This window comes from Silurus aristotelis, assembly GCF_946808225.1.
Source record: "Silurus aristotelis genome assembly, chromosome: 7".
NCBI lineage: Eukaryota > Metazoa > Chordata > Actinopteri > Siluriformes > Siluridae > Silurus > Silurus aristotelis.
The window spans coordinates 7,697,597-7,724,189 of record NC_139580.1 but is presented as its reverse complement, the minus strand read 5'-3'; the positions used below and the strand labels follow the sequence as shown (position 1 = coordinate 7,724,189).

General features: G+C 41.0%; 3 protein-coding genes and 1 long non-coding RNA gene across 16 annotated transcripts in view; 2 read left to right on the top strand and 2 right to left on the bottom strand.

Annotated features, from left to right (window-relative positions):
* The window catches only part of kdm1b (lysine demethylase 1B), a 17,023-nt gene extending 8,798 nt beyond the window's left edge, over positions 1-8,225 (top strand). The window contains exons 12-21 of the mRNA XM_083546984.1: positions 20-154; positions 430-601; positions 1,697-1,824; positions 2,052-2,183; positions 4,790-4,864; positions 4,973-5,089; positions 5,190-5,315; positions 5,757-5,879; positions 5,993-6,145; positions 7,883-8,225. Coding sequence (XP_083403110.1) covers positions 20-154; positions 430-601; positions 1,697-1,824; positions 2,052-2,183; positions 4,790-4,864; positions 4,973-5,089; positions 5,190-5,315; positions 5,757-5,879; positions 5,993-6,145; positions 7,883-7,966 — 1,245 coding nt within the window. The 3' untranslated portion in view covers positions 7,967-8,225. The remainder of the gene's footprint in view (positions 1-19; positions 155-429; positions 602-1,696; positions 1,825-2,051; positions 2,184-4,789; positions 4,865-4,972; positions 5,090-5,189; positions 5,316-5,756; positions 5,880-5,992; positions 6,146-7,882) is intronic.
* LOC310729111 (uncharacterized protein) overlaps positions 1-26,593 on the bottom strand; it is a 239,346-nt gene that overhangs the window by 35,330 nt on the left and 177,423 nt on the right. The gene's annotated exons all lie outside the window — the stretch shown is intronic.
* Positions 7,988-10,331, bottom strand: LOC310729212. The gene is made up of 2 exons (XR_014534508.1): positions 9,018-10,331; positions 7,988-8,758 (listed from the first exon to the last, which is right to left on the bottom strand). It is a non-coding gene; the product is annotated as an uncharacterized lncRNA (long non-coding RNA).
* LOC310729113 (uncharacterized protein) lies at positions 9,176-26,593 on the top strand. 13 transcript variants are annotated; one of them, XM_083547155.1, is made up of 12 exons: positions 9,208-9,737; positions 9,817-9,894; positions 10,011-10,076; positions 11,651-11,740; positions 11,920-12,003; positions 14,257-14,379; positions 15,869-15,961; positions 18,045-18,260; positions 21,273-21,371; positions 25,101-25,205; positions 25,823-25,887; positions 25,984-26,124. In XM_083547155.1, the coding sequence occupies exons 1-11, from the start codon at positions 9,713-9,715 to the stop codon at positions 25,858-25,860; spliced, it is 1,017 nt and encodes a 338-aa protein (XP_083403281.1). In that variant the 5' UTR covers positions 9,208-9,712; the 3' UTR covers positions 25,861-25,887; positions 25,984-26,124. The 13 variants fall into 13 exon arrangements, with proteins under 13 accessions (XP_083403284.1, XP_083403281.1, XP_083403287.1 ...); XM_083547154.1 differs by lacking the exon at positions 25,984-26,124 and adding an exon at positions 26,463-26,593 and having other exon boundaries at positions 9,224-9,737; positions 9,817-9,903; XM_083547149.1 differs by having other exon boundaries at positions 9,224-9,737; positions 9,817-9,903; positions 25,984-26,424.

Below are 26,593 nucleotides of genomic sequence, written 5' to 3'. Positions count from 1 at the left end.
TCTTGTGATTGGTTGTTAGGTGGTGGTGTTGGAGGCGAGGGATCGAATAGGAGGGCGAGTTTGGGACGATACGTCACTGGGCGTCACCGTGGGTCGGGGTGCCCAGATCGTCAACGGCTGTGTCAACAATCCCATCGCTCTAATGTGTGAACAGGTGAGAATCGCCTCTCGTTTGCCCCGCCCACTCCTATGCCCCGCCCCCACATACTAATATTTGAGCAAAACACACACATCTATGCGATATCGTATTCACTGTATTCCGTTTACGTAATACACTGGTGTGACAGAAACATTTGACTCGACTGTGTGCATCAACTTTTTATTAAACACATTTCACTGGTTAGACTAGTAGTTATAGTGTCGCATCACAACATATTTCGGCCAATCATATTGCTGTATGCAAATGAAGACGGTTCTCTCTGTTTGCAGCTGGGAGTAAAGATGCACAAGCTGCGTGAGCGCTGCGACCTGATCCAGGATGGAGGCCGGGCCACAGATGTGGCTATAGACAAGCGCATGGACTTCCACTTCAACGCCATACTAGACGTGGTGTCCGAGTGGAGGAAGGACAAGTCACAGCACCAAGACGTCCCACTCGGGGGTACTGCGAGTTCCAAACCAGACACTAGAACACACACACACACACACACACACACAGAGCGAAGAAAAGGTTGATGATTTACTCAGACTAATAGATCGAGAATATTGGGTTCTCCCATGTCAGATTGTCCTAGCCTTCTTTTCTTTACTTTCTTTTCTTTTTCCCTTTCTTATTCATTCATTTATTTTTTTATGTCATGTTTCACAGAAGATCCAGAAGTTGCATTAGAAGAATAGATTTATAGATGGGTGGTTAAATGGAAGAAATGAAGGATGGATGGATGGATGGATGGATGGATGGATGGAACAGTTGAATGGAGGAACTTTTGGAAAAATGTATAGATAGATGAATATACAGATAAATAACCAATAACACATCGCTTGATTTTCTTTTTCTTTCTTTTGGCCTTTTACTCTTTTTCAATCTATTTCTCTTGTTGTCTCTCCGACCCACTCTCTCTGTCTTCATCTTTCTGTCTGTGTATCTTTAATTCTCTCCATCTTGCTCTCTTTTTCTTTGTATTTTTGTTTCTGCCCCTTTCTCTGTCTCTTCTTTCTTGATCTTTCACTCTCTTCCTCTTTCTCTCATTCACTCTCTCTTTTTGTCCCAGACTCTTTGCAATTATTTCTGTCTTTCTTTCTCTCCATTTTTCTTCATTTGTCTGACCACTGTCTCCGTCTTACTTTCCGTCTTACTTTCCGTCTTACTTTCCGTCTTACTTTCCGTCTGTCTGTCTGTCTGTCTGTCTGTCTGTCTGTCTGTCTGTCTGTCTGTCTGTCTGTCTGTCTGTCTGTCTGTGTCTCTCTCTCTCGCTCTCCCTAAGACACACACTTACACACACACTTTCTTTCTTGTTATATATTCATTCATGCATAAATGTATCATTTTCCAGAGAAGATCCAGAAGGTATATGAGACGTTCCTGCAGGAACTAATGGATAGATTTATAGACCAATAAAGGAAATGAAGGAGAGATTTAGAGATGGATGAATATACAGATGAATGAGACCGATGAAAAGCCAAGAAGATATTGGTTGATACTCTTTCTTTCATTCTTTCTTTCTTTTGCATTCATTCATTTGTTATCATTTTTCAGAGAAGATCCAGGAGGTGTATAAGACGTTCCTGCAGGAGTCGGACATTCGCTTCAGTGAGCTGGAAGAAAAAGTGCTGCAGTTCCATCTCAGCAACCTGGAGTACGCCTGTGCAAGCCCACTGGACCAGGTGTGTGTGTGTGTGTGTGAGAGAGAAAGAAAGAGAGAGAGAGAGATAATCTGTTGTTTTTCTAATTATTCAAATTCCCAACAATCCGATTCCCACAACCATCACACACTAAAATTCCAACATTTTTCCAGCAGCTGTTGTCTCTGCCATGATGATGATACGGTGGTCTCCTGAACACCATGCCTGTCTCTCAACACTTCTTTTTGTGTGTGTTGTCTGTTCTGTAGGTTTCTGCTCGATCGTGGGACCATAACGAGTTCTTCGCTCAGTTCTCAGGGGACCACACACTGCTGACTGCAGGCTATTCCACTCTACTGCACAAACTCGCCCAAGACCTCGACATTCACCTCAACACTGCTGTGAGAAACGTAACACATAACAGATAACACACACCTCCTGCTCTGTGGGTGATTTCTTCAAGTAGTGAACACTGGAGTTCACTCGGGGGAAGATTCCAGCTGTGGTCTGTTATCTATGGTCTGATAGATGGATAAAAAAAGAGATGGATGGATAAATGAAAAATTGTTCATAAGACTAAAATCCTTGCTTATATTATTCAAATGGATAGATAGATAGATAGATAGATAGATAGATAGATAGATAGATAGATAGATAGATAGATAGATAGATAGATGAAGGTGGGAACTGATTGAATTTATAGTTGGATGAATGAATGGTTTTATGGATGGATTGATTGATGAGGAACTGGTGACATTTATTGACAAATGAATAAATAAAGTTTATAGAACTTGGGACTGATAGATGAATTTATAGATCAATAAATGGATGAAGGAACAAAATTATTGAATTGAAATAATTTTTTGATGAAAAATGGAATAAGTGGTTTATTTATGGATGGATGAAGGAACTGGAGGATCGATTAATGGATGGATGGATGGATGGATGGATGGAGGATCTGAAGGATAATTGGATGGATGGATGGATGGATGGAGGAACTGAAGGATGGATTTATAGATGGATGGATGGAGGAACTGAAAGATGGATGGATAGATGGATGGAGGAACTGAAGGATGGATTTATAGATGGATGGATGGATGGATGGAGGAACTGAAGGATGAATTTATAGATGGATGGATGGATGGATGGAGGAACTGAAGGATGGATTTATAGATGGATGAATAAATGGATGGAGGAACTGAAGGATGGATTTATAGATGGATCGATGTAGGAACTGAAGGATAAATTTATAGATGGATGGATGGATGGATGGATGGAGGAACTGAAGGATGGATTTATAGATGGATGGATGAAGGAATTTATTGATGGATAGATGGATGGATAAATGGCTGGAGGAACTGAAGGATGGATTTATAGATGGATGGATGGATGGATGGATGAATGGAGGATCTGAAGGATAAGTTTATAAATGGGTGGATGGAATAGAGGACTGAGGGATAAATGTAGAGATGGGTAGATAGATGGGGAACTGAAGGATAGTTTTTTACATTTACATTTGCGGCATTTAGCAGACGCCCTTATCCAGAGCGATGTACAAAAGTGCTTTGAGTCTCTAGTAATGAATAAATCTACACTGGTATGCTAGATTACAAACTTAATATAAATATAACCCTTGAATTCTACAAACTTGGAAAGTGCTAATTTAAGTGTTTCAGGAAGAGGTAGGTCTTCAGTCGTCGCTTGAAGATAATCAGGGACTCTGCTGTACGGACATCTAGGGGAAGTTCATTCCACCACCTCGGTGCCAGAACAGAGAAGAGCCTTGAAATATACTTACCTCTCATTCTGAGAGAAGGTGGTACCAGTCGAGCAGTGCTGGAGGATCTCAGACAGCGTGGTGCAGTGCGAGATGTGATGAGGTCACTGAGGAAAGATGGTGCTGGTCCATTTTTGGCCTTGTAGGCAAGCATCAGTGTTTTGAATCTGATACGTGCAGCTACTGGAAGCCAGTGAAGGGAGCGCAGCAGTGGGGTGGTGTGGGAGAACTTGGGCTGATTGAACACAAGTCGTGCAGCTGCGTTTTGGATCATTTGCAGTGGACGAATAGCGTTCAGGGGAAGACCTGCCAGTAGAGAGTTGCAGTAGTCAAGTCTCGAAATGACAAGAGACTGAACAAGCACCTGGGCAGCCTGTTTGGAGAGAAATGGTCGAATCCTTCGGATGTTATAGAGAAGAAATCGACAAGAACGAGCAACATTAGCGACATGTGGGAAGAAGGACAGTTCATTGTCCATAGTTACCCCAAGGTTACGAGCAGTGGCTGAAGGGGAGAGCAGAGAGTCATGAAGTGTTATTTGGAGATCTTGACCTGGAGATGAATCACCTGGGATGACCAGCAGTTCTGTTTTGCTGGGGTTGAGTTTTAGTTGGTGAGCACTCATCCATGAAGATATGTCTGTCAAGCATGCTGATATCTGATGGAGGGAAAGAAAAGATTAGTTGAGTGTCATTTGCATAGCAGTGATAAGAAAACCCATGTGGGTATATGACTTCACCAATGGAGTGGGTATAGAGGGAGAAAAGGAGGGGACCAAGTACCGAGCCTTGTGGAACACCAGTGGTGAGTCTGCATGGGGCAGATGTGGATCCCCTCCATGTTACCTGGTATGAGCGACCTTCCAGGTAGGAAGCAAACCATTCCCATGCTGTTCCACAGATGCCAAGGCGTTTGAGGGTTGACAAACCCTTTTTTGTAGACGGCTTGTTGGATGGAGAAGGTGAAGGATAGATTTATAGATGGATGGATTGAGAAACTGAAGAATAGATTTATAGATAGGTGGTTGTATGAAAAAAGTGAAAGATGGATAGATTGAAGGTAAATCTAAGGGATAGATTTATAGATGGATTGATGGAGGAACTGAAGAATGGTTTTTACTTAAGATGGTTTGTTGGATGGAAGAACTGAAGGATAGATTTATAGATGGATGTATCTTGGGATTTTATCTGTCTCTTTCATCTATATAACACATTGCTTGATGTTTTGCAGGTGCAGTCTGTGGATTACTCTGGTGATGTGGTGAAGGTCAGCACCACCAGCGGAGCCCAGTTTACTGCTCAGAAGGTACAGACCTGATTCAGACCATGCCATCAAAATATCACACATCCACACACCTCCTGTTCTTCTGACAGAACGGCAGATAAGCTACGTCTCCTGTGTGTTGTGTTGTAGGTGTTAGTCACGGCTCCTTTAGCTCTCCTGCAGAAGAACGTCATCCAGTTTAACCCTCCTCTCCCAGACCGGAAGCTCAAAGCCATAAACAGCCTGGGGGCTGGAGTCATCGAGAAGGTAAACGTTACTCCACAGTGTAGTCCAGTTACACACTGCAACCATGATACCATGATTTGATGTACTGTATGCATGAGCGATGATGTTTTTTGGGTTCCAGATTGCACTGCAGTTCCCCTACAGGTTCTGGGACAGTAAGGTGCAGAGAGCGGATTATTTTGGTCACGTTCCCCCGAGTCCTGAGAAGAGGGGCTTGTTCAGTGTGTTTTACGACATGAGACCAAAGGTCAGATCGCTCACGTATACGCATTTTATTTTATAAAAGGTGTGTTTCCATTATTAGCACTCGTCAAAACCACAGGAACCAGAGGCACAATGGAGGCACACAGGAACCAGAGGCACTTCTACAATCTAGTTATTTAGAATGCAACCGAAATATAGTAAAAAAAAAACCGCAACTTTTTCCCATCTAGCTGTAAAAATCCAATGGAATTTCCACGTATCTTTTATGTCTCATAATTATCGGTGGTGCGTATCGCATATATTATATTTTTGCCATATTGCACCTCCTTACTCATTAGTCCCACTAAAGCATTTATTTAGATTTAGACCACTGACCAGATTAGCACTTTTATCACTATCCCAATCCCCTTCCTGATTGGTTGAGAGCTGAAAAAAATAATTGTACATTATCCAGGCAAAGTTCAGCCTGTGCGATTCTCTGCAGGGGGAGCAGTGTGTGCTGATGTCGGTGATCACAGGAGAGGCTCAGGCTATGATCAGAGACCTGGAAGACAAGGAAGTTGTGGAACTCTGCATGAACCTTCTCAGGGACCTCTACAAGGAGCAGGTGAGCTGATCATGCTGAAGTATACGCCCTGTTACTAGTATCAGTGCGAGAAATGTTTTCAGAGAGAAAGCTTTGGGTGAAATCATTTCCAAGTGTGTACTGTGACGCCGCAGGAGGTTCCGGACCCGCTGAAGTACTTTGTGACCCGCTGGAGTAAAGACGTGTGGTCTCAGATGTCCTACAGCTTCGTGAAGACAGGAGGCAGCGGGGAGGCTTATGACGTCATCGCCGAAGACGTGCAAGGGAAGATCTACTTCGCGGGCGAGGTGAGGAGGAAATCGGCAGTGTCGCGTTTAAGCTCAAATGCGCTCAAATCGATCGCAAAGCTGTTTTTGGAGGCGGAGCTTAGAGCGTAAGGCATCGCATTTTGGACCCGAAGGTCGTGAGTTCATATCGTCTCAAAGCAGCATTAGAGAGATAAAGCGGTAATCAAGAATGTACAATTTTGTTCCTTATAATTCTATGTTTATCAAAACGAGTTTATTAGAGGGACAGCGCATGTAGGACGTTTTGGAGACAAGGTGAGGGAGGCAAAATCAAGATGGTTTGGACATGTGCAGAGGGGAGACATGGGGTATATCAGTAAGAGAATGCTGAGGATGGAGCCACCAGGAAGGGGGAAAAAAGGAAGACCAAGGAGGAGGTTTATGGATGTGGTGAGGGAAGAAATGCAGGTAGTTGGTGTGAAAGAGGCAGATGTAGAGGACAGAGGGGTATGGAGACGGATGATCCGCTGTGGCGCCCCCTAATGGGAGAAGCCAAAAGAAGAAGAAGATTTGTATGTTTATCAAAGTTAAAATTATAACAGTTAAAGACACGGTGCAGTTGGGGACTCCGGTAAGAGCTATGGACGCATAAGTAAAAGCGAGAACCAGAAAGTAACAAAATTCATTTTCAATCGCTTCCCAAAAATTGCTCATCCGCACTGAAACGTCTGAAAACGCTTATGTCCCATTACTGCACATGCACAAATCGTATAACCTTTATTTACTTTCCGGCTCTTTGAAACGTCACGGCAGTGACTAAAAATGCATCGTTTTTTTAAAAGCCTCCGTTTTCACACACGGTCCAACTGCGTTTTCAAATGTATCCACTTTGGAGATTGTTTTCAAAAAGCAACGTTTTTGTTGACTGACCACGGCCTCTCTGTGGACGAAAAGCCAAAACGGAGAGAAAAATATGCGAACTAAACGTTTTAGTGTGGACTTGAGTTTAGAGAAACCTACTGACAAAAGGCTTGAGTGAATAAATGTGTTTTCAGCCTGGACTTGAACACTAAGAATGTGTCCGAGTTGCGAACACTGATTGAAGGTTGTTCTATAACGGAGGGTCTTTGTGAGGAAAAGATTTGCTCTTCCATATCCGAGGCAAAATGAGAGGTTTAAATAAATGAAATGTCTGGATTTTGATTGGTCAGAAGGTGTTGACGTTATCTTTATTGGTAATATGAGGGTACGATCCAAATTCCAAATTCCGTCAAGGAAGTGAAAAAAAAAGGAAAGAAAGGAACAACGGAGAACTCAAATGACGACAATATGACAGGCGTGTTCAATGGACACGACAAAATGTAACAATAAATGGATAAATATTATGCTTTGTTGTACTTCAGAAAGGGAAATAAAACCGAGGGATTTGAGGGTTGTGGGTTCGAGTCACGGCCATACCAGGCTCCACTCTTGGGCCCTTGAGCAAGGCGCTTAACCCCTCCATGGGTGTTGACTTGTGGGAATGGGGATAAAGTACTCTTCTGTTGACAATCCCATGCCTGGGTGTGAATGAAGGAGGGTGGGTGCTGGGCTACGGAAACGCCAAGTAAGATATCAGTCCCTTGGCCAATGCGCTTAATAGTGCGAGAGGACTAAAACAAAAAATTAATTAAAATGGTAACTACAGCTACAACAGCTCACCGCCATGAGTTTTATTCCGAGTATTTCTTTTTCTTCTAATGCATTCACAGCTGATTATTTTTGTTTCTAATATATTTTGGGTCCGTAATTTTCCAGGCCACAAACCGTCACTTCCCCCAGACAGTAACTGGCGCGTACCTAAGCGGCGTACGAGAGGCGAGTAAGATCGCAGCACTGTGATGCAAACCCAAGGACCGGGAACTACTACGACTCCTCTACAGCAAACTCCAATCAGGAATTCTTACGGGTGTGGAGATTATTTATTACTGTAGCAGCATCGCATGCAAAATAATGTACCACATGTACATTCACCCCCACTGTGTCCTCATCTTCTGAGATTTTTGTAAAAGATAAAACTGTATGTCATGGAACTTGTTTTTCTTTTCTTGTAAAGAATCCTTACTGAGTAAAAGTGTCCATACATAAAAAAAAATAAAAACAGAAATATTCCTTCTGAGGGAATAATCAGCATTTTGCCCCATGTTTATACAATGTAGTATAACCTATTGAAGCATTTAAAGTATATGTTTTGTGTAGTACTTGACTTGTTTTGAGTTACACATTGGACAGCACTTTGGTTGTAATGATTGGATTTTTTTTCTGTATATTGATCTGAATAATGACTGACTGTCTGTTTCTTTTCTGTATGAACAAATGTGTAATATATGCATACTGTAAATTGTACTGGATTTTGTCCTTTTTTTTTTTTTTTACATAAATTATCTAAACAAAACACTTAAATTGGATTTGTTTGTCTTTTTTTTTTTTTTTTTTTCTCCTTCATTTTAGTGCAATTCTAATCAGACTTTTGGACACCGTCTTCTCCAGTGTTTTCTCTTTATTATGTTTAACATTGTACATTAATCCTGAACACATCCAAACTATGAAAGAACATGTATGATATTATGTAGAATATGCTTTTTTATTTTTATTTTGCTTTCTAACTTTTATGTCGAGATCACGAGAAAACAACTTTTATTATTTCGAGATCAAAAGAAAATAAAGTCGTGACAAAAATTTTTTTATCACGAGATCACGAGAAAATTAAGTCGAGATTACGAGATAAACAACTTTATTGTCAAGATCACGAGAAAACAACTTTTATGTCGAGATCACGAGATAAACGACTTTATTGTCGAGATCACGAGATAAACGACTTTATTGTCGAGATCACGAGATAAACAACTTTTATGTCAAGATCACGAGAAAATTATGTTGTGACAAAAAATACTTTATCTCGACATCACGGGAAAATTAAGTCGTGATAACGTGAACACAACTTTTGTTATGTTGAGATCACGAGAAAAACAAGAAAGAAAAAATATATATAAATTCATGCCCTCTGAACTTCCGTAGTCTTCCCTACCAAATGACTGTTTCGGCAGGGGTTTCTGCAAATTCCTGCGCAAATGCTGCGCATTTGTAACGCGCACGAAGGCGTTCTTTGAATGCATGGCGGCGCTGTATGTATGGATTATGCGTCAAGGTTTCTGCCCTGGTTATGGAAATGCTAATGGGTCATGCGATCATAAGTAGATAATAAAATAGCATTTTGTAGAAATTGATATATATTTTTAAGAATTAACGCTAGGATTATAGTGTCGTTGCTGTTTGCACGGAGCTAAAACTGTTAGCTTAGCGACATGCATTAAGGCCCGATGGTGAGATGGTCCTGGATGTGAGCATCAGGAGGCCACCCTGTGTTAGATATTAGTCTTCAGCTCCATATGCATGCTTTACTATTCTATATTTTAGTTTCTTGATCTCGAATGTGATCGTGACGTTCCTCAAACATGTACAATAAGATAAGCATTGGTTGATGATGATGATGTGGACCTATTAATTCAAAGAAATTGATTTACTGAAGGCTTTGGATAGATCTTTCCTCTGAGCTGAACACCTTTAACTCCCAGAACAGCAGCTAACATGACCGGCATCCAGTCCAGAGATGGTAAAATAAGCTCACACACTTGTTTTCTGAGCAGGTTCCAAGGTTTCCAGACTCTTAAGGGTTGTGTTTGTGTATATAGAGTCGTTTGGAGACACTTCAGATGATGAACCTCTGAGCAAAACCTTGAAACCTGGCAAAAAGGGTTCTGAAGATGCATGTAAGACTGGTGTCTGTTGTCATCAATTCTTTTAAACACTTTCTCCTAAGATTCCCTGTATTATAGTTTTTATTTCTTTTTTACTATCTTTTTACTAACTCAATCTGTGTTTTCAGCTTCTGATATCGTGGAAGACACTTCGCCAAAGAAACCCCTCAAAGAGCCTACATCTACTGCGGATGGTAAAAAAAAAAGTTTGTCTTTAAATGTGCCCCAGCAAAATTTCTGTTCAATTTCAATTGAACGGTGAACTCGAGCATGTTTGATGAGCGTCACATATCTTTTGCTCTTCCTCTGTTTTTGTGAGTTTCCCCAGTTCTCTGTTTTCTTCAGGTTGATTGGTTGCTCTAAATTGCCCTGAGTGATTGTGAAAAATATATGCCATACATACATATCAAACATACTTGCTTGAAGGAGACATAAACATTTGGGTGTGTCTGAGTGGGACAGACGGATAGACGGGTGTGTCTGAGTGGAACAGACGGATAGACGGGTGTGTCTGAGTGGGACAGACGGATAGACGGGTGTGTCTGAGTGGGACAGACGGATAGACGGGTGTGTCTGAGTGGGACAGACGGATAGACGGGTGTGTCTGAGTGGGACAGACGGATAGACGGGTGTGTCTGAGTGGGACAGACGGATAGACGGGTGTGTCTGAGTGGGACAGACGGATAGACGGGTGTGTCTGAGTGGGACAGACGGATAGACGGGTGTGCCTGAGTGGGACAGACGGATAGACGGGTGTGCCTGAGTGGGACAGACGGATAGACGGGTGTGCCTGAGTGGGACAGACGGATAGACGGGTGTGCCTGAGTGGGACAGACGGATAGACGGGTGTGCCTGAGTGGGACAGACGGATAGACGGGTGTGCCTGAGTGGGACAGACGGATAGACGGGTGTGCCTGAGTGGGACAGACGGATAGACGGGTGTGCCTGAGTGGGACAGACGGATAGACGGGTGTGCCTGAGTGGGACAGACGGATAGACGGGTGTGCCTGAGTGGGACAGACGGATAGACGGGTGTGCCTGAGTGGGACAGACGGATAGACGGGTGTGCCTGAGTGGGACAGACGGATAGACGGGTGTGCCTGAGTGGGACAGACGGATAGACGGGTGTGCCTGAGTGGGACAGACGGATAGACGGGTGTGCCTGAGTGGGACAGACGGATAGACGGGTGTGCCTGAGTGGGACAGACGGATAGACGGGTGTGCCTGAGTGGGACAGACGGATAGACGGGTGTGCCTGAGTGGGACAGACGGATAGACGGGTGTGCCTGAGTGGGACAGACGGATAGACGGGTGTGCCTGAGTGGGACAGACGGATAGACGGGTGTGCCTGAGTGGGACAGACGGATAGACGGGTGTGCCTGAGTGGGACAGACGGATAGACGGGTGTGCCTGAGTGGGACAGACGGATAGACGGGTGTGCCTGAGTGGGACAGACGGATAGACGGGTGTGCCTGAGTGGGACAGACGGATAGACGGGTGTGCCTGAGTGGGACAGACGGATAGACGGGTGTGCCTGAGTGGGACAGACGGATAGACGGGTGTCTCTGAGCGGGATAGACGGGTGTGTCTGAGCGGGATAGGCGGGTGAGTCTGAGTAGGACAGACATATAGACGGGTGTGTCTCAGTGGGACAGATGGCTAGACGGGTGTGTCTGAGTGGGACAGATGGATAGATGGGTGTGTCTGAGTTGGACAAAAGGGAGATGGACTCACCTATTAATACTATTCAAATTGTTCTGTTTCTCAGAGTGTCCTGGACACAGCTCTGATGACGAGCCTCTGAGCAAACTGAATGAATCAAAGGGGGCCAAGCGCTCAAGTAAACAGCAAGAGACTGGTACGTGTCACATCAGTTCATTAACCTTTATATATGTACTTTTTTTTTTAATGAAAAGTTTCTGGGAACAGTTACAGTCCCTTCTGGTGAAAATCAAAACCCAAAGGTACTTAAAGCCAGGGTTACTTAAAACTTTGCACTCCACCATTTATAATTATATGTAACGGTGCGGCTTTAAGCTTCGGACTCTGAAGACAATCAGCCGCTGAAGCTTTTCATCAACAAGAAGATGAAGCAGAAGGCTGGTTCAGAAGAGACTGAAGGTGTGTTTATGATGAGTTTAGATTAAAGTTCCTTCTTTCCTTTTTTTATTCAACTACTCACTCGTACAGTCAGACATTCATTTATTCATTTCCAATCCACTTAATTACTCCCAAATGTATTCCCTTACTCTGTCACTTGTCCAATTATTCACTCACTCACTCACTCACTCACTCACTCACTCACACTTATCAATTTAATTATTCCTACATACAGTATATTCAGTTCAGTTTATTTTTATTTGTATGTATAAAAATGAATGTATAAGATTGTTCTTTATAAGTTTAAGTTTGTCCCTCATGAGCAAGCTGGTGGCGACTGTGGCAAGAAAAAACTCCCCAAAATGGCATGAGAGAGAAGCGTATAGAGGAACCAGACTCAAGAGGGAACCCATTTTCATCTGGGTGGCATCGAATGTTTATTTATTACAGATAAGCGATGTTGAGGTGTGCAGTGATGGGGATCAGATGCAAACTGTAGTCCTGAGTCAGTGTAGCAGACTGTTGAAATTAAGTACAGTCCAAATCCATCCTCGAAATCCTGTCGTAATATGGATATGAAACATCCCCAGCTGCACAGAGTGGCCTCCAATCAAAGAGAACCCCATCCAGAGAGAGGCTGGGAAAAGCAGGCAGATCCGGGGAGAGAAAGGGGACAGGAACAGTGGCCACTGGTACCCCAGGAGCATGTTTAACACGACAGAGTTATGAATGATTAGATATCCTTATTGTATAAAAGTTTGGACTCCGGCAAGACTCGCTATGGCAGCATAACTAAAAGGGAGAATCAGAAGGTAATACAGACATGAGGGATCTCTAGGATAAGAGACGACCCACCACACCACCGTCAACAAACCTGAGTGAACGTGTGAATGTGAGGGGACGACAGCATACAACTATCCCTGTTCACCAAACACTCTATATCTATGTTCCCTCCAGATCGGCGCCTTTACCCTAAAAAAATCTTCTGATAAAAGGCTTGACTAAGTAAATAAGTTTTCAACCTCGACTTGAACACTGAGACTGTGTCTGAGTCCCGAACACTGATTGGAAGGTTGTTCCATAACTGTGGGGCTTTATAAGAGAAAGATCTGCTCATCTGGCTTTGCTGAAATATACAGCTGTGTATCATCAGCATAGCAATGGAAGCAAATACTATGTTTATTTATAATTTCAACCAGAGGCAGCATATATAAAATGAAAAGCAGTGGGCCTAAGACAGATCCTTGTGCCAAACTTTACCTCAGAGAGTGTGGAGAACTCACCATTTACATCAACATACTAATTGTGATCAGTCAAATAAGACCTAAGCCAGGAGAGAGCTGTTCCCTTTATTTCGACAACATTATCTAGTCTAGCAAGGAGGATATTATGATGAGTAGTGTCAAAAGCTGTACTAAGGTCGAGCAAAACGAGTAAGGAGACACAACACTGATCAGAGGCCAATAGCAGGTCATTTAGCACTTTAACTAGTGCAGTCTCTGTGCTACGATGAGGCTGAAATCCTGACTGATACATTCAATGTTATTCCTAAGTAGATGTGAGCAGAACTGCTGTGCTACCACCTTTTCTAGAATCTTGGAGATAAAGGAGAGATTTGATATTGGCCTATAGTTGGACAGGTGACCTGGTTCAAGGTCAGGTTTCATAATTAGGGGGTTGATCTTGAAGTTTAAAATGATTTGGGTACATAACCAGTGCTAATGGAAGAGTTTATCTTATGTTTATGTTCAATTTCTTTCTGGAATTATCTGTTTGGAGAAACTTGTAGGCAAGGGCTCAAGAATACAAGTTGATGAGGAAATAAATTAAATTGTCATTCTCTTGAAATGGAGTAACATTTTGTAATTGACTGTCAGAAATATAGTGCTGTCTACAAGGGTTATTTATAAAATATTCTCTCTCTTGTTTATTTATTCCTCCACTCACTCTTTCAATTATTTACTTAGTCACTCTTCACATGTTCCCCAGTCCTTTTGCTTACTTACTCACTCTTTCTGGAATTCATTCATTTGCTCACTCAAGTCTCCTTCGCTAATATCTCCCACGTTTCCTCTCTCCCTGCACACATTTCTTCTTTCAAATATTACTGGTCTCTCTTTCACCACCCTTATAATAGTTTAGCTTTAGAGCAGTGCTGTTACTCACATAGCTATAAACCGTAATAGTCATGTACGAGCTATACTTTGGATCACTGACGTTTTCATTTGTTCAAAAGAGCGTTGCGAGGAATCCGTTAAGTTTCTCTGTTTATAGATGCCAGGAAGACCAGAAGCCCAAAAAAGCGTAAAGCTGCAACGAAAGCTTCGAGGATCAGAGTGTCATCACCATCACCATCGCGGTCACCAGCAAAGGTCACACAGAGGAGAGGACGAAAAGGTAGTGATCCTGAGTCCTGCACTGTCACATTGGAGACATTTTCAGGTATACGGTATGTGAATTAGAAAGCGTTCACATTCGTTACCGCTAGAGGTCGACTAGAGGTTGATTGCTGGAACTATCGGCTATCAGCAGAAATCCATACCAATAGTTTTCCATGCTTCCGTTCAACAAGAGTTCTTGTCCTTACAAGAGCTGCCTCTAGAGGGGAATCACTGACGCCACTTGCTGTTTGTTTTTACACACAAGCCTGCGTGCTGCACGGAGAGCGCTATATTATATTTAATATTTATAACTTATTCATTATATAATTGTTTATTAATTAGCACATTTTTATGATTCAGTAAAAAATTTTTTGTTCAACTTTTTTTTTTGTTTTTACATGGAGTATTATTTTATATACAATATCCATTTTGAAAACTATCGGTTGATTCATCGGTTATCGGCAAGTACGATCCAACCTAGCTATCGATATCTGTAAAATTCAAAGGTCAGTCGACGTCTTGTTCTATTAAACTACAGCTACGGAGCCAGGGAGACGGCTTTATGCCTTTTTATTTTGTTCCTTTTCTTTCATTGTTTTTATATTTGGGACAGTTGATAAAAAGCTGACTAGGCAGACCCTCAGTAAATAACAGTTTGATGGTATTTTTGTAGTCTCTGGTGCTGTATATACATTCTGTAGTCTATAACACTGGATACTAAAGACTTGGATTTCGAAACTTTATTGTTCTCGTTCAGCGAATAAGCTCTGCCCCTGCCATTGGACAGGTTGATATTTGATTGGATCTGATTGGACTTTTTATGCTCTGACATACTGAAGAAATCATGTTAACGATCTATTTGTTCTGAACTTGTTCCACCAGGTCAGACAGGATATACCAGGATAGTTAGCACTATCTGCCCTCTTCTACATACTGTACATGAGCTCACAGATTCTCATTATTAGCTAGTGTTGCATCCCTCTTTGCAAATAGACAGGGATCTTCTACCATTGAGCCAAGGTAATCAGGAGAATTTTAGCCCAGTGACACTGACATATTCTGCGTAACGTCGAATCGGGGGGCAATTAATAAAACCCCCTACGAATTCCTGCTCGGAAAAAAAGTCTCCTGAAACCACAAAACTTGAAAGACATGAAAGATTTTTAGACACACAATTAAACGGATCGAAGTGGTAGCTTGTGTTTAAGACTTCCATTCAGAAGGTTCTGAGTTTAAATCCTAGCACCTCCAAGCTACCACTGCTGGGAACCTGCTCAGTTGAATAAAATGAGATAATTGTAATTCTTGTAAACGTAGATCGTCATTTTAACAACATGATAAATGTCATTTTCAGCTCCAAATTCCCAATCCCAATCCAAACCCTGCAGTTGTTATTGTATACCCAAGTGTATTGAAACCATCCCCAATTGTAAAGTTGACACCATCGATCAAGTGTTTCCTGGATTTCCAGCACAGTGATGTGACGTGTTGGTTTGTTTTCCAAGGTAAGGACAACTCGAAGAAGAAGGCATCGGGACACTCACCAGCTACGAACACGACACCTAAAAGGAGAGGACGTGCAAAAAAAGAAGGAAAAGGTGCAGTTGTTAGGCTTTGTTTTTAATCCCAGGTTCTGATGCGAAACAGATGCAGAAACAACACATTTTGTTGTTTGACATAATTCCAAGCGTGATGTTTCATTGTTTTGCAATTCACGGATTTATTCACCGACAAAACGGGACAAGTCTAATTAAGGTATATGTTCTAGAATTTATATTATTATAACAATGAAATGTGAACCTTAGTAGTAATTCTTTTTTTTTCTTTTTTTTTATTATGACAGTTTTTCTGAATAAATTTAAGATTCACTATATGGCAAAAGTTAAATTTGAGAGTTAAGCTAGGGGATCAAAACCTGTCCCAGCGTTACAATGCCAATGTGCACAAACCCAGCCTCATTAAGTAAAGCTGTACATGGGATGGAGTGGAAGATCTTGAGTGGCCTGCTATAGAGCTCTGAACTCAACCCTATTGAACATAATAAATTCGAACACTGGGGGCACCCCAGGCCTCCTCACCTACATAAGTTTCCGCCTTTGTGGCTGAATGAAATCCCAGAAATCTCCACAAGCACACTCTACAATCTAGTGGAACATCTTCCCAGAAGAGTGGAGCTTACTGTAATGGCACATATGAATCTTATGGTCTGGAGTCCAAAACATTAGTCCATATAGTGCAATTTTACTTGCTTTGAAACATCAAATGAAGTATAATGACGAATTTTTGATTTGGAAAAATATATGGTTTTAGGAAACCTCCAAAACCTAGTTGTTAGCTTGAGCCTTTTTTCTCAGGTAGCCGGGTTTGTTAGTACAGAAAAACCCCGTTGTACGAGCATAATTCGTTCTTGAAAATTGCTCGTAGGTCCATTTGCTCGTACGTTCGAACTGATTTTCCCCATTAAAAATTAATGTAAAAGCGATTTATTCCGTTCCGAGATCTCATTCGATCGCTTATTTCTGCACTTAAAAAGTATTTGTAGCCTATTTTACCAAACAAATACACCACATAATTTAACACTTACACATGTGGTAGTGGTTGATTGCGAGTGTGAGACACACAACACGCTCGTAACCTTCTCGGTTTCCATGGTAATTCTATTTACTTTAGTTTTCACAGCACCATCACTGATTTACTTAGGAGACATTTTTCAAGATTTCTAGTGAAATAAAAATATTACCCTAAAAAAAGTTAAGTTTTTGCTGCACTGAACAACGAGAGCGACCGAGTGATACGTCATCAACTAAGCGACTGATGCTTCCCTCCGCTGAAAACAGGGAACCGGCAGCGTGGGTTTGCTTGTGCCTTCGACATTTGCTTGTGAAACAGGGTAAAATTTTGCAAGCAAGGTCTCTTGTATCTCCGTTTGCTCGTACTACAGGGTTTTACTGTATTTGGTAAAGCATTACATTGATTGCATTTCCATGTGTATTTATAAATCCTAATAGAATAAGGATTTGTTAGAATAAAACAATAACAATAATACTACATTTTATTTGAAGGCACCTTTCAAAACACTCAAGGACACCATACAATTGAATGATAATCATAAAAACAAGACACACAACAGCTGTTTAATTGTTTAAATTGATCAGAAAAAGCTAATCTGAACTAATGTGTTTTAACACATGAATTAAAAGTGGTCAGACAGTCACTTATAAATTGTGGAAAAGTATTCCAAAGATGAGGAGCAGCCCAGCTAAATGCTCTAGATCCCATAGTGACTAAATGAATAGAAGGTACAACGAGGGAAACAGATGAAGAAGAGCTGAGGGTACGCTCTGGGATGCGAGTATGAAGCAAGTCAGAGATGTATGAGGGTGAAAGATTATAACCTTTAAAAGCGTTGTATAATCTTTACTGTGTTCGATATGCGAGAGGAAGCCAGTGTAGATGATGGAGAACAGGAGCGATATGCTCAGGGAAGGAGCTTCTGGTAATTATACAGGTAGTTGAGTTCTGGACCTGTTGATGTTCATGGGTTTGTGAGGTTATCCAAACAGAAGAGTTTCCCAATAATTGATCAGTTTTGTACATTGATTATGATGCTGTGAAGTATTTTATGAAATGAATGGAATCAAATGTGAGCGTAAATACTAAAACTGGTTCCTTCCTGTGTAGCGTGCAGCGACAGCTCGAATGACGAGCCCTTGAGCGAGCCAGCGAGGAAGAAAGGCGAGCCAGCGAGGAAGAAAGGCGAGCCGACGAGGAAGAAGGACGAGCCGGAGATGAAGCAGGCGGTGGTGCTGTTAGAGAGGATGTCCGAACAAGACGTCATGGACGCAGTGGCACGGGGAGGCACACACACACAAGAGCAGAAAAGTGCAGCCAGAGCAGGTAACGACGGACTGCGAATCAAGATTCCATACCGATCTGTAGAAAGAAATGATTTTATTAATCATGTCATGTCGGGTAGCGAGTAGGGCTGCAAAGGTGTGGTAAATTTCCGGAAACTTTCCATGGGAACTTCATCTGGGGAATTTGGAAAATATTCTAAGTTGGAAATAGTGGGAAATAATGAAAAATTTAGGGGAATTTAAATAAACTGTATCATATACAAACATTTCTTTTTGGTATTAAGCTGACGCTTGCAAACGATTAAATTTTTGACTTCTTTTAGAATAATTTAATTGTGGCACAAGAAATTTTTAAACAAATATATTTAATAGTCGAGATGGGCTTTTTTCTGAAATTATTCCATTTAAGAAACAATTTATGTTATGTAACTGAGGAATCGGTGCGTGTAGGGGGCGTGGCCTCAGTAGCCCTGCAGTAAGTGTGCTGTGCGGATGTGATTAACGAATTCGCAGGGTAGAAATTCCACTAAAATTGCAATTAAATCTGGTTGTTTTAACCAAAATTATCCTGCAAGGTTTTTTTTCAACTACATTTAAGTTCCCTGTTAGGCCAAGCTGCAATCTTTGTAAATTCACAGTTTATACTCAACACAGTTAATTCCCATTTTGGGTCTTAAAAATTCCTGGAATTTTGCAACCCTAGTAGCGAGTAATGATCAGTTAGTCACGTTTTAATTATAAAAGTATAGTTCCATTTTGGATTTAGTCCTCTGCTGTCATAATAATGTTTCCACTAGACAAGTAAGCTGTAAGCTGCACCGTCACCTCTACTGCCCATTTAAATAATTTACCTGTTTTTCTGCTGAAGTTTAATATACCGTATTGCATATTGGATTTGGGGCAAATTTACAAGGATTATAAAATGTGCAACCTTTTTTTTTACGAAAGGTTGCGAATGATTTGTGTGTGTGTGTGTGTGTGTGTGTGTGTGTGTGTGTGTGTGTTGGGGGGGGCGCAATAGGAATCTTGTTTAGAGTGCCACTTCATACTTTTTGGCAATATTTTGGGAAAGAGTTATATATGGGTGCGTTGGGCAAATATTCTGCTCATATGATGTATAACAGTAATTGTGTAAAAAATGCATAGAAACTATATAGTCGCTTCGATTCTCTTTTATACCCCTTATTATACATGAATTTTAAACGTGTTAAAGTTTATATATATATATATATATATATATATATATATATATATATATATATATATATATATATATATATATATATATATATCAGTATCAGCAAATCCCAGTTTGTCAATTCAATTTTTGTGTCAGAAACAGTTTAATAAAAAGTGGCATATTCACATAATTATTTTACAATATTTTTCATTACACTTTATGAAATAAATTATTTTTATATATATATATATATATATATATATATATATATATATATATATATATATATATATATATATATATATATATATATATATATATATATAAAATACAGTGAGGAAAATAAGTATTTGAACACCCAGCTATTTTGCAAGTTCTTCCACTTAGAAATCATGGAAATCATGGGTCTGAAATTGTCATCTAGAATAATGATGAGTACCATCCCAGAACACCATCCCTACTGTGAAGCATGGGGGTGGTAGCATCATGCTTTGGGGGTGTTTTTCTGCACATGGGACAGGGCGACTGCACTGTATTAAGGAGAGGATGACCGGGGCCATGTATTGTGAGATTTTGAGGAACAACCTCCTTCCCTCAGTTAGAGCATTGAAGATGGGTCAAGGCTGGGTCTTCCAACATGACAATGACCCAAAGCACACAGCCAAGATAACCAAGGAGTGGCTCTGTAAGAAGCATATCAAGGTTCTGGCGTGGCCTAGCCAGTCTCCAGACCTAAACCCAATAGAGAATCTTTGGAGGGAGCTCAAACTCCGTGTTTCTTAGCGACAGGCCAGAAACCTGACTGATCTAGAGAAGATCTGTATGGAGGAGTGGGCCAAAATCCCTCCTGCAGTGTGTGCAAACCTGGTGAAAAACTACAGGAAACGTTTGACCTCAACGTAATTGCAAACAAAGGCTCCTGTACCAAATATTAACATTGACTTTTTCAGGTGTTCAAATACTCATTTGCAGCTGTATCATACAAATAAATAGTTTAAAAATCATATATTGTGATTTCTGGATATTTTTTTTTAGATTATGTCTCTCACAGTGGACATGCACCTACGATGACAATTTCAGACCCCTCCATGATTTCTAAGTGGGAGAACTTGCAAAATAGCAGGGTGTTCAAATACTTATTTTTCTCACTGTATATGAATATATATATATATATATATATATATATATATAATGTATATATATCTCAATTCACATTTAGTTTCTGTTTTCTGTTCTAATATCCTCCACTCTTGTGGGAAGATGTTCCACTAGACTTTTGGAGTGTGTTTGTGGAGATTTGTGTGAGATTCATTCAGCCACGAGGGTGTGAGTGAAGTCAGTTGCTGATGTAGGTGAGAAGGTGAGCAGGCCTGGGGTGCAGTCAGCATTCACATTCATCCCAAAAGGTGTTCAGTAGGGTTTAGAGCTTTCCAGCAGGAGATCTTTCACACTAACCCTTGCAGAGGTTCTACTTATGGAGCTGCTTTGTGCACAGGGGCATTGACCTGCTGGAAGAACCTCATATTGGGTGAAAAATAGTGCTTTTGGCCGCACACGTTTTTTTTTTTTTTTAATTACCATGATTTGTGTTTTTCTCGTTCCCCGGATCTGGTCGGTGTTCCTTGAAGATGATCGGCGTTTTGAGAAATCAGCAGGAAAGATTTCGAGGAATTCAATAAAAACAGCATGTACTCGGAAACTCTGCGAAGAACAGATGATGTTCTTTGAAAGCGATTGTAGAAACGGCTTGCTAATACCACTCGAGTCGAGCTTTTACAGTAATCACCCAGTTCTTTTGTCCCGCTCTCTCTCTCGCTTTTTCTTTCCCCCTCCGTGTCTCTCTTCTCTCTCGGTCTCCCGCACGTTGTTCAGAGAGCACAGCCGAGAGCTCAGACGAGGAGCCTCTGAGTCTTAAGATGAAGAGACTGAAAGAGCAGAGTAAGGCTGCACGAGGCCGGAGACCAGCAGCAGGTAACCGTTTTCCTGCAAGACACAATTAAACAGATGCACCAAATTGCTTTATTCTTCTTACACACTATATTCCCAAAAGTATTGGGTCACCTGGTCATAAATACAGTATGTGATATTTGCGCTTCGCATTTCACATTCAGTCCCGATTTGCTCTTATAGTTCCCTCCACTCTTCTGGGAAGATGTTCCACCAGATTTTGGCGTGTGCTTATGGATATTTGTGTTCATCAGACACAAGGGTGTTATGAAAGGCAGGTCCTGATGTAGGTGAGGAGACCTGGGGTGCAGTCAGCGTTCCAATCCATCCCAAAGGTGCTCAGTAGAGATGAGATCAGAGCTCTATAGCTGCAAGATCTTCCTCTCCAAAGCATGTAAACCAGATCTTCAAGGAGCTCACTTTGTGCACTTTGCCATGCTGGAACAGGTTTTGGGTTTCCAAGTTCAAGTGAATGCAAAATTTTACTAAAGCTGATTGAGTGCCTCCAACTTTGTGGTAACAGTTTGGAAAAGAAGCACATAAAGCAGGAAAGATCAGGTGACCCAATAATTTTGGCAGTATAGTGTATATTATAATCATATTTGTTTAAATGTATTTAATTTTTTTTTCCTACAGTTTTTTTTTTTTTATCCATTCATGGTTGCATAGTGTAATCGTCAATATTTTTTTCGGCTTATTCAGACAGACCATGTGGTCGCTTCTTTATCGCATTTTCTAATCGTTTGTCTCCTTCGGCGTTCGGATGGATATGAACAGTTTGCTGTATCAGCTACAGTTGCCATGAACTGTTTTGTGCCCAAGTCTCCATCACTGAACAGCTGATAACCACAACAATGAAGTTGTCACTCAGATGAGAATGGGGTTCCCTTTTTAGTGCTGGTTCCTATCAAGGTTTCTGTCCCACCCGTCACCTCTGGCTTGGTCATTAGTGATAAAAACTCATTTTTTAGTTTGTGTGTGTGTGTGTGTGTAAATACTGTATCGTTTACACATGACGGTAGCGTAAATACTGCATAGTTTACACATGACGGTAGTGTGAATACTGTATAGTTTACACATGACGGTAGCGTAAATACTGTATAGTTTACACGACGGTAGCGTAAATACGGCATAGTTTACACATGACGGTAGCGTAAATACTGCATAGTTTACACATGACGGTAGCGTGAATACTGTATAGTTTACACATGACGGTAGCGTAAATACGGCATAGTTTACACATGACGGTAGCGTAAATACTGTATCGTTTACACATGACGGTAGCGTGAATACTGCATAGTTTACACATGACGGTAGCGTGAATACTGCATAGTTTACACATGACGGTAGCGTAAATACTGTATCGTTTACACATGACGGTAGCGTAAATACTGCATAGTTTACACATGACGGTAGCATAAATACTGCATAGTTTACACATGACGGTAGCGTAAATACTGCATAGTTTACACATGACGGTAGCGTAAATACTGTATCGTTTACACATGACGGTAGCGTGAATACTGCATAGTTTACACATGACGGTAGCGTGAATACTGCATAGTTTACACATGACGGTAGCGTGAATACTGTATAGTTTACACATGACGGTAGCGTAAATACGGCATAGTTTACACATGACGGTAGCGTAAATACTGCATAGTTTACACATGACGGTAGCGTAAATACTGCATAGTTTACACATGACGGTAGCGTAAATACTGCATAGTTTACACATGACGGTAGCGTAAATACTGTATCGTTTACACATGACGGTAGCGTAAATACTGCATAGTTTACACATGACGGTAGCGTAAATACTGCATAGTTTACACATGACGGTAGCGTAAATACTGTATCGTTTACACATGACGGTAGCGTAAATACTGCATAGTTTACACATGACGGTATCAATCAATCAATCAATAAATCAAGCTTTATTTGTATAGCGCCTTACAGCAACCAAAAGGAGCACAAGGCACTTTCCAGTAAAAACAACACAATCAATAAAAATATAAGAAATATAAAAATGTAAAAATATAAGAACACAAAATATAAGTAAAATAGCAGTGAAGCAGGGCTACGTGTTAAAAGCTTGTATGGATAAAAAAGTTTTCAACTGTGATTTAAAAACACTCAGCACAGTGATGGATCGGATGTGAGCTGGGAGTGCGTTCCACAGCTTTGGTCCCTGGATGGAAAATGACCAACCACTAAACTTTTTATATCGGAATTTAGGAATGACCAGAGAGGTAAGTCCAGAGGAACAGAGAGTTCTGGCTGGTTGGTAAACTGTTATTAATTCGGTGAGGTAGGCCGGGGCAAGACCATTGATGGCCTTGAAAACGAACAACAAAACCTTATACTCCACCCTATACCGCACCGGAAGCCAGTGGAGCGAGCGGAGGACCGCGGTGATGTGTGATCGTTTTGAGGTGTTGGTGAGAAGACGTAAATAGTACTGTAGTGTAGTGTAAATACTGCATAGTTTACATATGACGGTAGCGTAAATACTGCATAGTTTACACATGACGGTAGTGTAAATACTGCATAGTTTACACATGACGGTAGCATAAATACTGCATAGTTTACACATGACGGTAGTGTAAATACTGCATAGTTTACACATGACGGTAGCGTAAATAGTGTATCGTTTACACATGACTGTAGTGGACAATATTATTGAGACACCTGACTTTCCCGGCCATAGGTGATTCTTTCATATGTGGTTTTCACGAAGTCTTTAAAAAGTCAAAAATAAAAATTTTAGGCCTTAAAAATTTATTTTGTGCTTCCTAAATCATTTCAAAACAGGTTTTGATTCACCAACGTCCACGTAACGCAACCGCTAACGCTCACCGAAATGCTCTCTTCTCAATGTTTAGTTGGTTAGTTTGTAGTTCTTTCTTTCGCCGGTCCAAATACAATTCTCTGTATTCTGACTATAAACGAGACCAAACGGTTAGCGCTACTTAGCTTGAAGAAAATTAATTTAGGGCTCGTCTTTTGCTAACAACACATTTTTGTGTGGTTTTTTTTTCTGAAATGTCATTCTTCAAAAAATCTTAAAAAGTCATAAATTTGACTCTGTGAAACTCGCAGAAACCCTGCATTCTCTCAAGATCACTAAGAGATCCAAATCTGTTCCAGCATCCTGATGCCCTAATGAAGATATGCTTAATAATGGGATGAAGTGGAAGGTCTCCTGCTGGAAAGCTCTAAACCCTATTACACACATTTGGGATGAATGTGAACACTGACTGAACCCAGACCTCCTCACCTTCTCACCTACATCAGCACCTGACTTCACTCACACCCTCGTGGCTGAATTAATCTCAAACAAATCTCCACAAACATACTCTAAAATCTAGTGGAACCTCTTCCCAGAAGAGTGGAGGATAGTATAGGAGCACATTTGGAATGAATGCGATACTCAAAAAGCACGTGTCGTACTCATGACCGGGTGTCCTCGAACTTTTGACAATATAGTGTGTGTATGGGCGGAGCAATTGCTGCTTCGTATGATCGGGAAATCGGCAAACCTTCGTAAATCGGGGACCCCCTGTATTCCTATGTCACTGTGTAAAGCTTCTTCGGGACAACGTGCCTCGTTAAAGGAGTCATAAAAGTAAATCGAAATTGATATGAGACTCGTGTCCATTGCTGTTTTTTATATATTTTATTGAGTAAAGTAAAACGATTTGTGAAATGGCCCAAAGGAAATGAATTCATGTCGCTCCAACTTGCTCGCAGATGCCAGTTCAGACGACGAGCCTTTGGTGAGGAAAGTAAAAACGGCGAAGGTGAAGGACAAGTTCCGAAAGAGAGCCAATGGAGAAGAGGACACGGTCAAACAAGGTGAGTCTACGTTAACATCCGAAGAGTGACAGATCGCGGCTCTGGTCGCTGACGTTAGGACGATTCCGGTGTTATCGATAGCTATCTCACGTTAATGTGTCCTTTTTGAACATCCCATTCCAGTTTACTGTTCTAATAACCTCAATAGTGCTGGGAAGATGTTCCACTCGATTTTGGAGATTTCGCTTGTGGAGATTCGTGGAAATTTATTCAGGGTGTTAGTAAAGTCAGGTTTTGATGTTTAGGTGAGGTGAGAAGGTGTGGGGTGCAGTCGGCGTTCCATTTCTTCTCGAAGGTGTTCAATCCGGTTGAGGTCAGAGCTCTGTAGCAGGAGAGGAGAAGAACCACATAAGCCTGGAGAAGTCAGGCGTCCCAATAATTTTGCGGGTGTCGCGTTTATAACGAGCGAGTTCCGAGGACCACTGTATTTAAAAACGGTGTTTCCGGGTAAAAACGTCGGAAAACGTTTACAGTATGAACAAAATTTAAGACGATTCGACCCTGTTGTATCTTTGTTTGCCACTAGAGGGCCGCAATGAACTAGACGCTTTGAGAACCACTGGTTTAAAGCATCCCCCCCTTTTCCCTCTTCCCTTTTCCCTCTTCTCTTTATTCAGATAAAGAGCTGAGCGAGGAGGACGAGCGTCCACACTGAGAGCTTTGGGAAAAGCCGCAAAAAAAAGTGAGTATCGCACGTGAAACACGTCACAGCCTGGTCCTGATGAACCGTTTCTGTGGAGGAAGCTGAAGTGTCTTTCGATGTGTTTTCACTTCCCAGATTCGAATAGAAGAGGACTCGCTCTTTTCACCGTCCTGTGATCAGTAGTTCTGTGCTTCATTCCTTTATATATTTATAGTAACATCTTCCTGCATCTTTTTTTTTTTTTTTTCTTTTTTTCTTTTTTTCTTTTTTTTTTTTTTAACTCCTCACCTGAGAATGAATCCCTTTCACACATTTGAAAAGCTTGACGTTTTTTTTTTATATATTGTTTTAGCGTTTTATATTTCGTACGGTCTTAATCCGGGCTTTCAGCTTTTTACATTGTGTTTCGATTTGCATTCTATTGTCATTAAATGTAATTGCTATAGTTTCTAGGGGGAAAAAACACAGTAACAAGGAATTTGCTTTTGATAATAATGTTGGCGTTAAACACGTGAGAGAGACAGAAACGTGGAGAACGCTGTACAGTAGCTTATTTGTATATATAATTATTTTTATTTTTATTTTATTTTATTTTATTATTATTTTTTTTTTAGATGGCAGTCATCTTAGTTTCTTGTGATTTAATGTGATTTTAACGGATCGGATCGTCGGATTTCCTGATGGATGAAATATTCTCGCTGTCCGTACAATCAGAAAAAAATAAATCTGTGACTTTGTAATGAAA

Coding starts and splice junctions, on each gene's coding strand:
- LOC310729113 (XM_083547154.1), top strand. CDS start 9,713: ATGACCGGCATCCAGTCCAGAGATG. Junction 10,077..11,650: donor GCCTACATCTACTGCGGATG/GTAAAAAAAAAA, acceptor TCTGTTTCTCAG/AGTGTCCTGGACACAGCTCT. Junction 12,004..14,256: donor TGGTTCAGAAGAGACTGAAG/GTGTGTTTATGA, acceptor CTCTGTTTATAG/ATGCCAGGAAGACCAGAAGC.